The sequence below is a fragment of the Diabrotica virgifera genome, chromosome 9 (assembly GCF_917563875.1).
Source record: "Diabrotica virgifera virgifera chromosome 9, PGI_DIABVI_V3a".
Taxonomy (NCBI): Eukaryota; Metazoa; Arthropoda; class Insecta; order Coleoptera; family Chrysomelidae; genus Diabrotica; species Diabrotica virgifera.
The window spans coordinates 93,908,965-93,925,985 of record NC_065451.1 but is presented as its reverse complement, the minus strand read 5'-3'; the positions used below and the strand labels follow the sequence as shown (position 1 = coordinate 93,925,985).

The window sequence follows — 17,021 nt, the reverse complement described above, 5'->3', positions numbered from 1 at the left end:
CCCCATTGAAATTAACTGAAATGTCATTAATCCGTTCCAGTCCCAAAAAAACCTCCTCAGTAATTACTCGTGCACCTTGCTCATGTTTTTCAATGATTTCACGTTTTAATTCAATCGACATCATCTTCTTCTTCGAACCCATGTTTATAAATCTAAATGTGAAACAACTTTATCAAAAATACTTCGAAAACAAGCAAAGCCGACAGACTGAGGTCTAGGTCTATACTAAAAATTTACACAGTGTAAATTACACAAAGATCGAGAGTGAAATATGGTTGGGATGGGAACGCGTGTAATATATGTGGAATGCAATGGTAACTAAAGTGGTTCTAATCTTCAGGTTCTTTTCAATGTTAAGTAGTTAAGGGAGAATGAAACATCTTACCTCGACGAACACCAAGTTTATTCTAATCTTTGCATTGTATTATTTGACAATCGAACTATGTTATTTTTACAAATACACGGGTTGCTTATTCAGCACCCGTGGCTCAAAGATTCGTACACTAAATATTTAAATAAACAATCAAGGTAAATGTTAGTCGATATTACACAATCTTGACCCAGTTCGATATTGGATATTTTCTACCTATTGTAATACTTATGAGAATCTTTATCTCTCTTATTCCAGGACACCATCCTTCCTCTCTTTAAGATTTTTTTTTATTATCTGATTTACGAAATGAAAAAAAATCTTAATTCGTATAAGGATAAATTTTACGGTGTGTTTACTAACAAATATATTTTTTATACTTCGTCAAAATTGTGTCATATTATTATACTGACCTATCCAAATGAAAGTGAAACTATGTACAAGTTTGCTTATTTTACACTTTCACTCCTATACGCCAATAAAACACAAACATTACCTTGAAAAATTAAACCTAAACATAAATACATATACATAATTTACAAACACAAACTTCGATAATGTAAAATATTGTCTGTTCTTACATCATTCCTTTTCTTATTACTCGCGAAATTCTACACTCAGAAATTATATTTTATACTTTACTTTAACTCAAAGATTTAAAAAGAAATTACAGCTTAAACTCTTAAAATTTAATTTACTCTCTTAATTCTTATTCTGTTACTAGACTTTTATAAGACAATTCTTTTGATGTTCTCAAATTTTTACATATTGTGCTTTTAAACATTCTCTCTTTTTTCTTCTTCTTCTTCTTCTACTTTTTCTTTTTCTTCTTGTCAGGTACCTACTTCATACTAATAATATTTTTCTTTATTTTCTTTATACTTAGTACTTTCTTCATAGTGTACTATTCTTCTTCTTCTTATTCATATTTCTTCTTTATTATCATTTACTTCATATTTCACATAATATCTTCCTTCATACATATTGTATCATTTTTCATAATTATATATTTATATATCATTTACTTTAAAAATTCTTCATTTTCCAACCCTTACCTACTTGGTGGGTATTTTCCCGCAACTTTATACCCTTGAATTTGCTTCCGGTCCTTTTGCACGTCCTTAGTCGTGAGAAGGTTAGTTCCAAAAAGACAAAATGGATAGTTGTGCGCTTAAAAAAAATCTTTTTCTACTTCTCGCATCCCTAAATTCCTGTCTGAACCTAGTGCTCCCCCTTAGTTGAGAATAGGATTACTTCAAAACAAAAACTGGGTATGCTAAAATCTTCTGATCTTCATTTTGTACCTTTTTCTTGACAAGAGTGTGTTTTTTTATTGTTTAGCGTCTAGATAGTCTCAAATCAATTATGGTTTTACTATATAAAAATCAGTTACCTCATTAGTTCATCATCATAAAACACCAAATCATATTTATACCAAAATTTGACCGATATTTACAAAAAAATTGAAATAAAAAAGTCGGTATCTAAAAACTTCAGTATTCATTAATGAAAAAATTCGAAAGAAAGTGGTAATAAAAATAGACCATATTTTGTTAGAAAAAATATCATGGAAATCTCCTAATAATGAAAATCTCCTGAAATATCATGAAAATCTCCTATAAACATAAAGAAAATTTCAGCTTGCAATTGCTGAGTAATTAATATTAAGTCTGGACGTCCATTAAAATATTTACATAAAACTACTAATGAGAAAAACCTACAATACCTAAATAGTTAATTTAAATTTTTGTTACTAGTTAAATAGAAGTTCAGTTTCTTCACGCTTATAGTCACTTTTACGTCACAACACAATAGTCTTATCTCTATTTCTCTAGTTATACCTGTTATAAAGCCTTACATAAATTATATTATTCATTCAAATATTTAAATATATTTCTAATATAAAAATTTAAAGTATATTTATATATAATATGCATATGTCTCAAAATAATGTCTCCTTAGATAGGTACTTCATTATTTTATCAATAACTTTTATGTCATTCAGTATTTCATTTTTTTTTTATAACATCTTACTAACTTGTCCTTAAATTTTCGTTTTGTCAAAATATTCATAGTTTATTCCGATTGCATCTATGAATGCTGTTTGAATCTTCGTTAGTCACTGTATGGGATAATATTCTTTGTAATTATAAAATCGATTCATTTAAAATCATATCAATTGTCGATCATTTCAGTCTTACATAATTTTTCATAGTTTCTTTGCTATATTTTTCCTTTCTAGGTTTTATTTCTTTGTCATATCATCGGTAAATAAAAAAATCTCTAAATCTTGCTTCTTAATCCTTGAGTTTATTCCGGAACTCAATATTCCGTCGAAATTATTCTTGTCCATTATGTTGGATTTTCCATTTTGTTCCAACTTCTTAAAAATATTTTCTTTCCTTTTCTTATAAATAATCCAAATAATAATTCTTTCGATTATACTCTCAATAGGTATCTTGTTTTATTATAAAACTGTTTCTACACCTTTTTCTAGTGTATAATAATACAATTCGTAATTTTAAATCGTGTATATATTTTCTGTCAGCAAAATTCCTTATCATAGTATTTCTTTATCCGTGTTTTCACGGTCAAATAACGTCAACATTTGAAAATATGTAAATATAAATATACCTTCGCACAAATAAAAATCTTTAAATGGCATATTTTGCTTGATAGAAAAAAAATTGAAAATTAAATCATTATTTTTACGTATCATAGTATCATCAAATAGTTGCATTCTTTCTATTAAAAGAATTGCAAAATAACATTTTATTTTCGTTAACAATAAAACTTAATATCAAGTATCAATGTAGTTGATCAAAAACCATCTAAATCTAAATTATTGAATATATTTATATATGTACTTAGTAAAAACTCGAAAATTTAATTGATGACCTAATTTAATAATAATTATTGCATTCTAAAATAAAAATTATTCTTATGTTAGGCTATATGCAATATATGAGAAATATTAAAGCAATAAATACAATATAGTCAAATTACTCACACATCACGTACTTTTGTCCTTGTCCACCACTGTCCATTTCGTGGATGTGCGTCCTCCTGACGCCGCGTCGGCTGGTTCCATGGTTCCAGAATTCCCAATTTTCGTCCATGTCGACGTGTCTCCAATGTCTAGTCTGGTGGGCATCGCAAATTCCATCTATCAGCTAATAATATCTATGGGGGATAGATACTTTACCCCAATTTTCTTTTTTTCTTCCAGTTTCTCGTCGCTCCCATTGTTTTAGTTTAGATTTACTTAACTTTTTCTAACTTAAGTTTCCCTTATTTTAATTTTCTTTTATTTTCCATCTTCTTATTTCTTAATTAACTTCTTAAAATTTACACTTAACTAATTACAATAACTACTTAACAAAGACCTTCTGGACCGCCATGTAATATACGTGGAACCCTGGGAGCTAATGTTGTTCTAATCTTCAGGTTCTTTTCAATGTTAAGTAGTTAAGGGAGAATGAAACATCTTACCTCGACGAACACCAAGTTTATTCTAATCTTTGCATTGTATTATTTAACAATCGAACTATGTTATTTTTACAAATACACGGGTTGCTTATTCAGCACCCGTGGCTCAAAGATTCGTACACTAAATATTTAAATAAACAATCAAGGTAAATGTTAGTCGATATTACACAATCTTGACCCAGTTCGATATTGGATATTTTCTACCTATTGTAATACTTATGAGAATCTTTATCTCTCTTATTCCAGGACACGCGGAATACGAATTTTTGTCGAATTTAATTTACAATGTCTATTTAATTTGTCGGTCCAAGCATAGTCACGTACAGTAGGGGCCATAAAGATCTATTACCAGTAAAACTACCTTTTATTTCATAATACAAGTTAGAAATAGGTAGTCAAAAAGAGAAATGGATTTTAATAAAAAGCGGTTCCTCGTATCTCAAATTTTGGTCTCGTCTCAAAGCAAAACTTCGCTCGCTCGGCGGCTCGTATCTCAAAACACTCGTATATTAGGGCGCTCGTATATCGAGGTACCACTGTAATTAGTTCATTAACAGAAAATACACACCAAAAACAAATAAAAACATAACCTCAAAAAGTTTTCAAGAATTACTGCATTAAACTAACTCACCTGAGCAAAAACGAATAAAAATCTCCTAATTAACACGTTTCTTCAACTAAATATCTAAATGAATAGTCTTATTTTACCACAAAAAGCACGTAAACCAGGCCTGTCCAACATAATTTTGTGGAGGGCCGGATTTGTAATTTTGTAACTGTAGCGGGCCGACTGACTATTGGATGGATGGATGTGCGCAGTGTTGCCACAGGTCTTGGACAAAATTTCGGTAGGCTGCTGCTAATTTTCAGGTAGAATCCATCAAATTGCGGTAGATTTTTTTAGGTAGAAATCGTCAAATTTCGGTAGTCTTTATTTTTTGCTTTTTTTGCTATTACATTTCAAAAAAGTGATACTTTAAGTATGGGCAGCAAGTATTGAAAGATAAACTACCTTTTTTTTAGTAAAAAACAGTAACTTAAGTAGATAAGTAGGTTAAATAGGAAGTAGGTACTTATAATATAAGTACCTAGAAAAAAAAAAGTAAATAAGTTGGATATCTTTATTTCAAATACCTAGGTATTTTTTATATACAAACAAAAGAAAATCAATCAATAACAAATTGAAATCAATGAAATATTTAACAAAAAAACAACAGTTAATAAAAATATACAAGAATATTGTCTACGTCCCTACGTTATTAAGGAAGAAAACCTTAGTTTTACTTATCACTCTAAAAACCTTATTACTAATGAGATGTTTGACATTTTTTCTGTTTGCACAGTGTATCTATGTCAGCTGGTATTTTAGAAGTAGCTATGCGCAGAATGCCTGTCAGATGATTGTCTGATAAAGATGATCTCGTTTTCGATTTATTATATTTCATGCGAGAAAAAAGCTGCTCGCAAATATATATACTACCAAATAAAGATATTTGTTGAAGAGCTAATTTGGTAAGGTTTGGGTATTGGTTCCGATTAATATATTTTTTATAAAACTCAATTAATCCGTTCGGAAGGCAACTTTGATATGCCGTTTTTAGAAGAGAGTCACTTTGCAGTTCAATCAATTCCATCTGTAAGTTCAGCACAGCACCATCAATTTCAATTTCAAACGGATTTTGGAACACTTTCATGTTAGGAATTTGTAATTTGAAGTCTACGAATCTCTCTTCAAACTCATTCCTCAATCTTTGCAACAATGACACGTACTTGGCTAAGTCCAACATTTCTTGATTTCTGGCAGATAGAGTCTCCCAATGAACCAACTGTTTTTGTTCCAGTTGTTTTTCTAACAATATGAGCTTCTTTGTGAAAGCTTGAATGTGTTCATATAACTGCGTGCATAATTGATCTTTTCCTTGCAGTTTTAAGTTAAGATCAGAGAGGTACTTAGTAATGTCAACCAGGAAGGCCAGATCAGCCAACCACTGCTCATCAGTTAGGAAATCAATTTCTTGACCTTTGTTTTCAAGAAAAATCTTTACTTCGTCGAGCAACGAATAGAATCGTTTAAGTGTGGATGCTCTACTGAGCCAGCGAACGCTACAGAAGTACACGATGTCTTCGTGATCTGAACCGACATCAGACAGAAAAGCCTGGAACTGTCTGTGATTCAGTCCTCTTGCACGTATAAAATTAACTGTCTGCACTACTTTATCCATCACGTGTTTCAATTCAAGTACTTTTGCACACAGCTGTTCTTGATGAATAATACAATGATGCTGTATGATTGTATGTGTGACGTTCTTGCGCATTAAAGCTGCAAAACCACTTGTTCTTCCTGTCATTGCTGGCGCACCGTCTGTAGTCAATCCGCAAAGATTTTCGATTCGTAGTTCATATTTTTCTATGCAACTCTTTACTTCTTCGTAGATATCTTTTCCGGTGGTTGTATCTTTCATTGAACGCAAATCAAGCAATTCCTCGATCACGGTATAGTCTTCTGTTACCCCTCTTACAAAAACTGCCAACTGTGCGGTATCTGATACATCAGTACTTTCGTCGAGTGCGAAACTGTAAAAAACACATTTCTTCAATTGCGTTTTTAAAGACGATTCAATATCTTTGGTCATGTCATCAATTCTTCTTGCTATGGTTTGATGTGACAAGCTTATATTTTTAACTAATGCTTCTTGCTCCGGACACGCTACCGATGCAAACATCTCCAAGCATTCCTTGACAAATTCTCCGTCTGATAGGGGTTTGCTTCGCTTGGCAATGGCTTCTGCTATCATGAAGCTAATTTTTGTGGCTGTCTCGGAGTTTTCTGTTGGTATTCTGAACATCGCCTGTTGACCGATCATATTTTTTTTCAACGAATTTACTCGATCGATTCTAATTTGACCTTGGTATTCATCGCATTTAGAAGCGTGTTTTGTGAAATAATGCCGCTTTATATTGTACTCCTTGCAAACTGATATTTTTTCATGACATATGAGGCACAGTATGTTACCATTTTGTTCTATGACAAAAAAGGTGTCAGTCCAACTGTTTTTAAATATTCGACATTCTTTGTCAACTTTACGTTTTTTTTCTGATGACATCATGTTCTGCAACAAACACAAATTAACACTGCAACACAAATGAACCAAATCGCCAAAAGAATCTTCACTAAGTCCGTTATAATTGCTTGTATCGCCCTTAAGTATTCGCTGATCTTCGCTTTGTTTCCGAACTGGAACTGTATCTGCACGTTTACCGTTAGCCGTATTTATACGTGAGTATAAATAATAAAGTTAAAAGGTACAGGTACAGAAGTTTCTCCTGTTTAAGGTTTTAATAGTAAATACTATTTTTAGTTTGGAATTATCTTCTATATCAAAATAAGCCACAATCCTTCACTATTCACTCATTCAGGTAGATACATTTTACCCCCAAAATCGTATTTATAAAAGCACAAAGGACTGGTCAGTGGTCATAAAGGTATTAGTAAATCCGTATCTGATATCTGCTGCCTGGCTCGCACGTGTTACAAGCTATTTAAGTAAAGTGATTCAAAAATTCTTGAAAATTAACCAAACTCTGTTGCCAAATCTATCCGCTAAAGAAATTTGGTAATAATTTTGTTTTTGCGGTAGAAAAAAGGAGATTTCGGTAGAACGGTAGATTTTACAGGTTTTCGGACATTTCAGGTAGATCTACCGAAAAATCGGTAGCTGTGGCATCACTGGATGTGCGTGAGCTCTGTGGCTCTGCGTGGGTGTGGGTTCGGTGAGAAGGGACTCGCGGGCCGGATGAAGGGCCTACGCGGGCCGCATTGTGGCCCGGGGGCCGTATGTTGGACAGGCCTGACGTAAACAATAAATGGAAAATTTCTTATGACTATTTAAGGTTAGAAACGAAATTGTTTGGAGTTAATATAAACTTTAAGCCCCTCCCAATTTTCTGACGTCAGACTTAGGCTGTCTGAAGTGAAAACGTTTTTCAAACGTATTTTAACGTCATTATTCTTAACGTATTTAAAATCATCTACAAAAGACGCCTATATGACGTAATGTTCAAACACGTGTATTCATTCAACCAAAAACTGACGTTTTCTCGACGTTATTAACGTCACTTGGTTTCCTGGGTTATTGCTAAACTTCTCAAATAAAATATTTGAAGCATTTATAAAACATCCCTCGCGGGCCGGATGAAGGGCCTACGCGGGCCGCATTGTGGCCCGGGGGCCGTATGTTGGACAGGCCTGACGTAAACAATAAATGGAAAATTTCTTATGACTATTTAAGGTTAGAAACGAAATTGTTTGGAGTTAATATAAACTTTAAGCCCCTCCCAATTTTCTGACGTCAGACTTAGGCTGTCTGAAGTGAAAACGTTTTTCAAACGTATTTTAACGTCATTATTCTTAACGTATTTAAAATCATCTACAAAAGACGCCTATATGACGTAATGTTCAAACACGTGTATTCATTCAACCAAAAACTGACGTTTTCTCGACGTTATTAACGTCACTTGGTTTCCTGGGTTATTGCTAAACTTCTCAAATAAAATATTTGAAGCATTTATAAAACATCCCTTTACAATCTCAACATCAGTCAATGGCTTCATATGTTTTCCTAGTAAATAGCAAATTTCGTAGGACGCTCTAGTCACTGATACATCTTGTGACATTGAAACTGCCATTATATTTTACTGCTGCTGTAACGACCTTTTCAAGACCCATAGTTTTTCTCTTCGCATGCAGAGCTGACTGGGAAACTATCGCTAAGCATCTTGTGTTTTGTATTATAATGCCTCATAATATACTTTTTTAATATAAAGTTTATATTTTTAATATATAGCAAAATAATTTTCACAATTACTTATTCTATTTTTAAAATTACAAATCATAAAACAGTTATAAATTATTTCATTTATTAATGGGAATAATTCAGAAGAAATTCTATCTTTCAGTATTTTATGTTTTTTTGCCAATCCTATAATATTTTCAACAATGGTTCTACGATTGGCAGTGGCCCTGATTTTTATTATTTGTTCCTCTGTTAACTGAGCTTTTTTTTAAATGGAGGTATATTTAAATATATTCCATTTTCCTCGAAAAGATCTGATATATCAAAACCCCTGTCCGCTAAAACAAATTTTCCTTCAATAAGTCCTAAAACTCCACATTCTATGTAATTTTTCTATCTGAAATTCTGCCTCTATAAACATCAGATACATATATAAGTTCACCTTTTTCAGAGCATGCTAAGTATTAGTATTTTTAAGGTATTGGTTCCATAATATGTACACAACTGTTTAATTTGGCCTTGCAATAAGTTGTACTTTTTGGTTATACACTACCAAAATATTGGCAAACCTAGTACGGACCAAAGTTGCTATTGACTGTAAGGAAACAAAACGTCAATGTTCATTATTAAACTGAAATAAATTTGTACAATCCTCTAGTATTAACTACTATGGGAGGGTCAATCTCTTGTAATCCATCTTCCTTAGAGTAGAAAATGCAGTCGGGTGGTTGAGGCCATTTGAACTGATTTGGTGGACCAGTTGGAGCCATCACTGTCACCTGTACATATTCATTTTCTATGAACATAATTTCTCCTGGGAACTCTTTCTCATCATAGGTAACAACTACTCAATTGCCAAGAACAAAATTAATTGAACCTGCTGGCGAGAGAGGTTCAGTTGTTGATTCCATCGAACAGTTTTTTTGTTAGAAGGGAACCATTACTGCAATGTAAATCATTTTATTCCATGGGTGGGCTAGACGTTTTCCCAAGGGTTTTGGCATGGAATTTCTCTGCTGTTGTGATCCTCCCCTATGTACCATACTGCACTCTTAGAACTTACTTCAGCTGCTACTACAGCAGTCTTTAGCTGATTGTACTATACACTCATTCTCTCCTTGAGCCATAATCTTTGTTCTTACTAAGCGCTTGATGTTTCCACCAATCCCCTCTACTACACCCTGGCCATGCGAGAAGGCAAGGAATTTCCAGGTAAATGTTCTTTGATATTTATTAGATAGCAACTGGAGTGTCTTCACTATGAATTAATTTTTGAATTTTGAAGAGGGACAATCTCTCCAAGTCACTTCTTCTAAAATTTCGGGGTCCTCTTTAATAATTTTTTTATAATATAAGAAATCCAACACAAAAACTGTATCTTTGTCTTTGTTTTTTGTGTCACAACAAACTATAAAAGTTTTGCAGTTTCCACCACAAAAAACTGCTGCTGTAAAGAGGACACTTTTTCGTGACCATAACGCACTCTGTACCTCGTTCTGATACTCGCAGATAAAGGACAATACAAAATTAATCTGTAATATGTGTAATGTCATCCGAATTCTTTCGGTGTTTACATGATACATCATGTGTGGCAGATCTTTCATTAACATGTAAATTAACATTTAATGAAAAACAGAAGGTACTTACCAGATAACCTCAAAGTAGTCTCAACTAGCAGCTGGCGGCGGCCATCTTTAATTATGCTGTAAACACCTGCACAATTTTTTTCCATAAAATTGATTTTTTACAGAGTAGGTACAAAGCTCTAATAATCTAATAACCGTTAAGTCTTCTTTTTTCTTATTGGCTTTGGATTGCTTGTTCCATTCAGCAACGATAGATACTAAATTACTGTTTGCTACAATATCTCAAATATAATAACATAAGTTTTTTTTCACAGCGCAAAGGGTCCAACCCGGTTCTACACCTCGGAGGTTTAGTCTGTCTTTGTGTTTTTATTTTTTTTAATTTATTTTACCTTTTTTAATTTGATTTGTTTTTTAACTTTTTGTTTTGTTTTCTTTTTTTTGTATGATATTTTTTGTTGTTTTTTGTTTTTTTCTTGTTTTTTTTTAATTTTTTGTGTATTGTAACAAGAAAGAAGAATTTATGTTGGAGTGAATGCAAAGAGAGTGGTAACCTGCAACAGAAGTAGGAAAAAGAAGATTTACTTAATGTAGCCGATGGAACAAAAATGGATGGCTTCTACGTTGAAGAAGCCGAAGTAACTAAAATACTACTTTGCAGTAGTACTTGTATGGAAAGATGCAAAGACAAAGAGTATACAATTGATATAGAAAGGGAGATGAAAAAAATTATGAATAGATAGATGTAACTTGAATGGCTAGCTAAATATGCAAGAGAATGGCCACTTGACACTCAAGGAAGGATTCGGCCAATTTGCACGCCTATTTTGCAAGACAGTAAATTAAAGGAAATGACAATGATGGCTAGAAAAGGAGATATTAAGATAATGTTCAGAAAATAGATAGAGTAAATATAATAATACAGTGCGTCCATAACGCATAAATTCATTATTTCGTAAACCGGCGACTTTAAGGAAAAATGCCGAAACAGGTGGATTTTTATTTTGAAATTACGATTTTTTGGCATATATATCATCCTCGTGACGTCATCCATCTGGGCGTGATGACGTAATCGATGATTTTTTTAAATAGGAACAGGGGTCATGTGATAGCTCATTTGAAAGGGTATTTAATTCTCTATCCAATAATATAAACATTAACATAATTATTTATACAGGGTGTTCAAAAACATTTTTTTAATTAAAATAAGTGAGACAAAAAGAAGAATATATGTAATTTATTTTAAATCAAAATGCATTTTACTACTGTCAGTACAGAGAAAAAAATTTTATTTGACAAATAAACATTGATTTTCGTTTAAACGAAATGTTCAAACTGCCAAGAGACAGGTGGGTGGCAGCTTTAATATTGAATTTAAGCGAAAAACAATATTTATTTGTCAAATAAACATTTTTTTCCTGTTTTCTGACAACAGTAAGACGTATTTTGAATTAAATAAATTACATACATTCTTCTTTTTGTCTCAATTATTTTAATTAAAAAAATGTTTTTTTGAACAACTTGTATAAATAAATATGTTAATGTTTATATTAGTGATTAAATAATTGAATACCCTTTTAAATGAGCTATCACATGACCACTATTCTCATTTAAAAAAAATCATCGGTTACGTCATCATGCCCAGATGGATGACGTCACTAGTATGATATATATGCCAAAAAATCGGAATTTAAAAATAAAAATCGACCTGTTTTGGGATTTTTCCTTAATATCGCCGGTTTACGAAATATTGAATTTATGCGTTACTTTATGGACGCACTGTATAATACAAATAGAATAAATTTTGGGCGCCAGAAGGGGGCTAACTAGGTTAACACGCTTCCAGGTATTCTACGCTGCTATAGAGTATATTAAATTTGTAGTACAAGTATATTAAATGTATAAATATAAAGGAGTAATAAGAAAAAAAATATTCACAATAAATGTATATTTATTAAATATAACTACTAGATTTTCACAATCTCCAAGACAAGTGAGTAGTATGTGACTCTAACATGACAAAAAATGATACTAGTGAAAGTCATTTACATAATTACCGTACAAATATAATATAAGAATAATCTTAATGAGGTTAGAAAATCTAAATAAGGGTACCTCTAATCCAGAAAGTACAACCTACACCTAGGTTAGTAATAACAACCTTCACCTAATAACAATGGTACGATTATCATACGTACACGTTAATTCAATACTACCTGATAATATGAACAAAATATTTAATATAAATAATATGTATGTACAGCTCAATGAGTTGACGGGTAACAAGTCCCTAAGTGAACCAACGGAGTTCTGGATACCAAAGATCCTTTTACCGACTCATGGTTTTTAACAATATTGACCACGTGAAACCAAACTCTATTCTGAAGGAATAGAGCCTAGAAGTTTATTTGAATTTACTAAGTTAAAGTTAAATTAATTGAATAATTGAAATTTTGAATGATATTTGAAGTTAATTTGAAAAATTTAATTTAAAATATACTAAAATAATTAAATGAGTTTAAATAGTTATATAAAAAGGGAAACAAGCCAAAGAATAATAAAAAAAATATAAGAGTGCCGACAACTATTGTATGGGAAAGTATCTGATCTCAGAGATTCTCACCATCGAGGTTACGCAGCTTTGGGGAACGCTATCAACTATTATACTGTTCTGTAATACTATAAAAATCTTGAAAAGGGAAAAAGTTATGTGCAATTAATTTATAAAGTACCTATATGAATAAACTAAGTATACTGAAAATCACAAAAACAGTCTAAATCTTTAATTAGAGCAAACCGAATGTTCATCAAAACAAACCCCTTTTACACAATCTTCAAATGTGTTCCTTGCGGTGCGTTCCTTGCGGTGTATTCCCCAAATTGACCTGGATGCAATGAGCACAAGGGGGTGCTAACTCCCTCTTGCAACTGTCCTGCTGGAGGTACAAGAAAACAGGTGGAAAAATCCAGCTGAAGGTACAGGAGAAAAAGATAGATCTGGAGATATTCCAGGCTGGTCTCCTTGTGACCGTCTCTCTAGAAGTGGTCTACCTTGGTGGTATTAGGTTTTCTTTTTTTATGATTTCATAGTGGTGGCTAAAAAAACACAATATGGTGTTACTACCAATCCACCAATGTGTCAAAAAAAAGAAGCAAGAAAATCGAGGTGTTTTTATTCCTATGGGAATAAGAAGAAATAGGTCATTAAGTCCAAAAACTTGAATGACTAGACATTTTACCAAGTTCTCAGATGACCTTGGTCAAATAAAACATGTAATTTTCAATTTGAATACAAGATATAATTACTGTGAAATAATATTATATAAGGATGAAATAGTATGACTAGGCAATGGATACTTATTTGATCATCTTTCAAAACATAGGAGATCTGAAGACTTGAAAGGAATATAAAAAAAATTCCATTTAAATGAGCTCTATTTTCCCACTAAAAGCAAAAATCAGCAAAGAATACACAACTTTCTCTAGATGAGTTTGATCAAACCATGAAAATAACCTACATGAACCTTAAGTAGCAAATTAGTCAAGAAAATTTCAATATGGCGGAAAATAAATTAATAATTTTTTTATTTACCAGGCCGGAACTCACTGTAGATCTGCATTAAAATTCTTCAACTTTGTATTCCCTAATGCTGGATGATTTCAATCTTTAATTATAACCTGGATCTTGAAATTGTGAGTAAAATATCAAGTTCCCGACCTGCCACACTGACACACTTCTAGAAAGCCAATGCCCTCTCGTTAGATGGCTGACGATCTTCCCGGCAATTCGAGTCCCCTCTACCACAGCCACCTTTACTTCCAAGCCATGAAGTAAAAACGGCAACACCGCATTCGATAACATCGGTAGTCCGATCGGTAGTCAGCTGTGGCTGTGAACTGTGAGGTCTACTAATAGAAAATCAAACTAAGTTGAATTTTAGAAAACTCGTAGTTTGAAAACTTCAATTCGTTATCCAATTTAGGTATTAAAGAAATATGTTTAGGGAAATTAATAAGAATTAATAAAATCTTCCTATAAATAAAATAATTAGTACATAGGTATAGTAAAATTTTTTGCATTTAAAATACATTTTCACACAGTTAACCTTACCTACGACCTACAATCAAATGCAGTGGATAAAGTCAAGAATCACTAGAGATTTTAAATATTAAGTATTTACATATAAATAACACAATTAATATGTTACATATAATATAATAATCAACAATATTAACACAAAATTTTAAAAACTGATTAAAAATACAAAGGATATTGTTAAGTAAATACTTATTTAAGTATTATGATCAAAAAATTCATCCTAAGAAATCAGACACAATATATGCTTCTAAAGCTAATAAAGAAGACTTACTTAAAACATTGTTGAGTTTTCACACTTGGGTATATTTAATGCAAGTAGCAATTTTAAAAAATATGAATGATTTTCTGTTAAAGTTTTTGTAACTAAGTACATATAGGCATTCCTTGTACTATAAGTATTTTAAAAATGATTACAAAAATGTACTAAGACTTATTTTGTTAGCGTAGATAGTTTTCTTTTCTTCCGATTTTCATTATTTTCTAATTTATTCTTTTGTTTTGCATGTTTAAGTGCCTGATTATTACTATTGATATTTTTTGTGTAATTATTTAAAACAATATTGCTCATTATTTTTAAAGCCACAGAATAAACTCGAAGTGATTTTTCTCCACATACACATACTTCATCAAAATATAAACAAAAACCGTGTTGTAAACTGTGCATGGTTAAGGAAGTTAATACATTTTGATGATTATTTTGTTGTAAGAAGGCTGCTTCCAGTTCCACAGAGTTAATTATAAATTCAAAGATTGCCTCTGTAGCTAAACATAAACCTCCCCTCTGAAAGTAATCAAAATACTCTTCATTATTTGTGTTTCCTTTACTCTCAAATGCCAAGTCTTTACACTGCTCACAAAAATGTTTACTTTTATGATTGTGTTGGCTCATCTAATTTGTAACAGTCAAGATAATTTGAATCGAGTATTTCTAATAATTTGTCTGGAACATTTATAACCACTTCATCTGAGGTGTCGCTCGATAGTAATTTTTTAAAAGTATTACCAGAGGTATTACCATCAGCTAGACAGTTTTTTAAAATTTGGTGTATTCTGATTTTCTTCTCAGATTCAATTATTTGGCAAAATGTTGCATCCAGACAAATTACGGTACTGACCAAAACGTTTTTCCAAACAGTCACTTTGAAATTTTCCTAATAAAATATAATCTATTTCAAACTTAGAAAAAGAATACATGACAAGTTCTATTAATGCATTGGTACTTCTTCGAAGAGCCTTATATGTGTCCTTAGTCAACCCAACTAAATTAGTGTCTTGATGCCAAGAATCAAGCCAAGCAACAAACTTCTGTAAAAACTTAATATTTTCTGAGTCTATAGAAAATATTGGCATGGACCAGTCATTCCTTTTCTGAAAACCTTTGAATTTATTTTTTGTATTTACAATATCCCACCAAGTTTTTATTATCTTTAAAAAAGTATGAATGTCTTCTGAAACACATTGCATTGCACTTATAGTAGAGTCGTGAAATAAATTATAAACTAATTTAACATTCTGACGTTCCATCTTGTTTGGGTAAACTGTCTTGTAATTTAACTTAAAAGCTCTTTTTGTTATTTTATTCTGCTCCAATTTAAAAAAAATTTTAATTTCTAGAAAAGAGGCCCTACGAATAGCATTGGTATCTATATCTGGATATACGAACGTTTTTGTGACCTCGTGCAAATTCAACCAGTTAATTCTTATATTTTTAAAAATTTGCACTACATCGTATAACAAAAAAATTTTTTCATTTACAAAATTTGGATTTTGTATAAACATATTTTCTGAAAGCTGCAGAAACATATTTTGGTTGATTCGATTATTATCTGTGATAATACATAAAACTTTAAAACCAATACCCTGAACTTGTTTTATAATTTCTACAACATAATTTTTTAGTTCAGTGCCTTTCATGCTATTAACAGGGAGTAATTTTACAACCTCTTTGAAATTACCAAATACAGATGATATCATGAAAGTTTGAACAGTATGACTTAATTTAGTGGGGTCATTCTGGGCATAACCAGTGATTGCTTGTGATTTGTATTGGAGATTTTGTTTTAAATATATTTCATCGACAAAAAGTGCAACGATCTTCTCCCTCGTTGAGAGAGTTGAAGAGATATAAATACTTGTGTCATTGTCAGGAGAAATGAACATATTAGTTGAGATTTGCTGTAATTGTCGCTTCGATGGAAGAAATAAATATTCTCTAAGACAATCATATGCTGTTGGTGATTTGTTATAAAGGTCCAGTGCAAATAACAAAGATTCAATACTGTACTGTTTTCTATGTTGTGACATATTTTTTAACTGATTGGAAATTAATTCTCACAATAAAACACTGAAAACTTTTGTTTTCTATACTTCCACAAAATTTATTATTTACAACTATGTGACTACAGCTGTTTCGGCAGAGTGCCTTTCTCAAGTGATATAATTTACAATGTGTTTGCCTTTTTAAGGCTCTAACTGAAGAGGTTGAGGAGTGGGGAGCTGTTTGTCTCGAGTTGGTCATTCAGAATTATATCTATTTTTCAGTTTATTAATTTCCACTTCTTTGAATTTTTCATATGCTATACAACTTGATTTAAAAAATTTAACAACTTCTTTGCACCTCTTTAAAATTGCCTGTACAGGTTCCGCAGAGAAATTATCTTGTACAAATTTAAGGTATGAGAAAA

At 31.7% G+C, this 17,021-nt stretch overlaps 1 protein-coding gene across 1 annotated transcript; it reads right to left on the bottom strand.

Moving 5' to 3' along the window:
* Nucleotides 1-5,166: 5,166 nt before the first annotated feature.
* On the bottom strand, nucleotides 5,167-6,081 carry LOC114345396 (general transcription factor II-I repeat domain-containing protein 2A-like). Its single transcript, XM_028296216.2, has one exon. It carries the CDS (start codon nucleotides 6,079-6,081, stop codon nucleotides 5,167-5,169), a length of 915 nt encoding a protein of 304 aa, XP_028152017.2.
* Nucleotides 6,082-17,021: the final 10,940 nt, after the last annotated feature.

Excerpts from the sequence above, each read along its gene's own strand:
- LOC114345396 (XM_028296216.2), bottom strand. The coding sequence starts at position 6,081 with ATGGATAAAGTAGTGCAGACAGTTAATTTTATACGTGCAAGAGGACTG.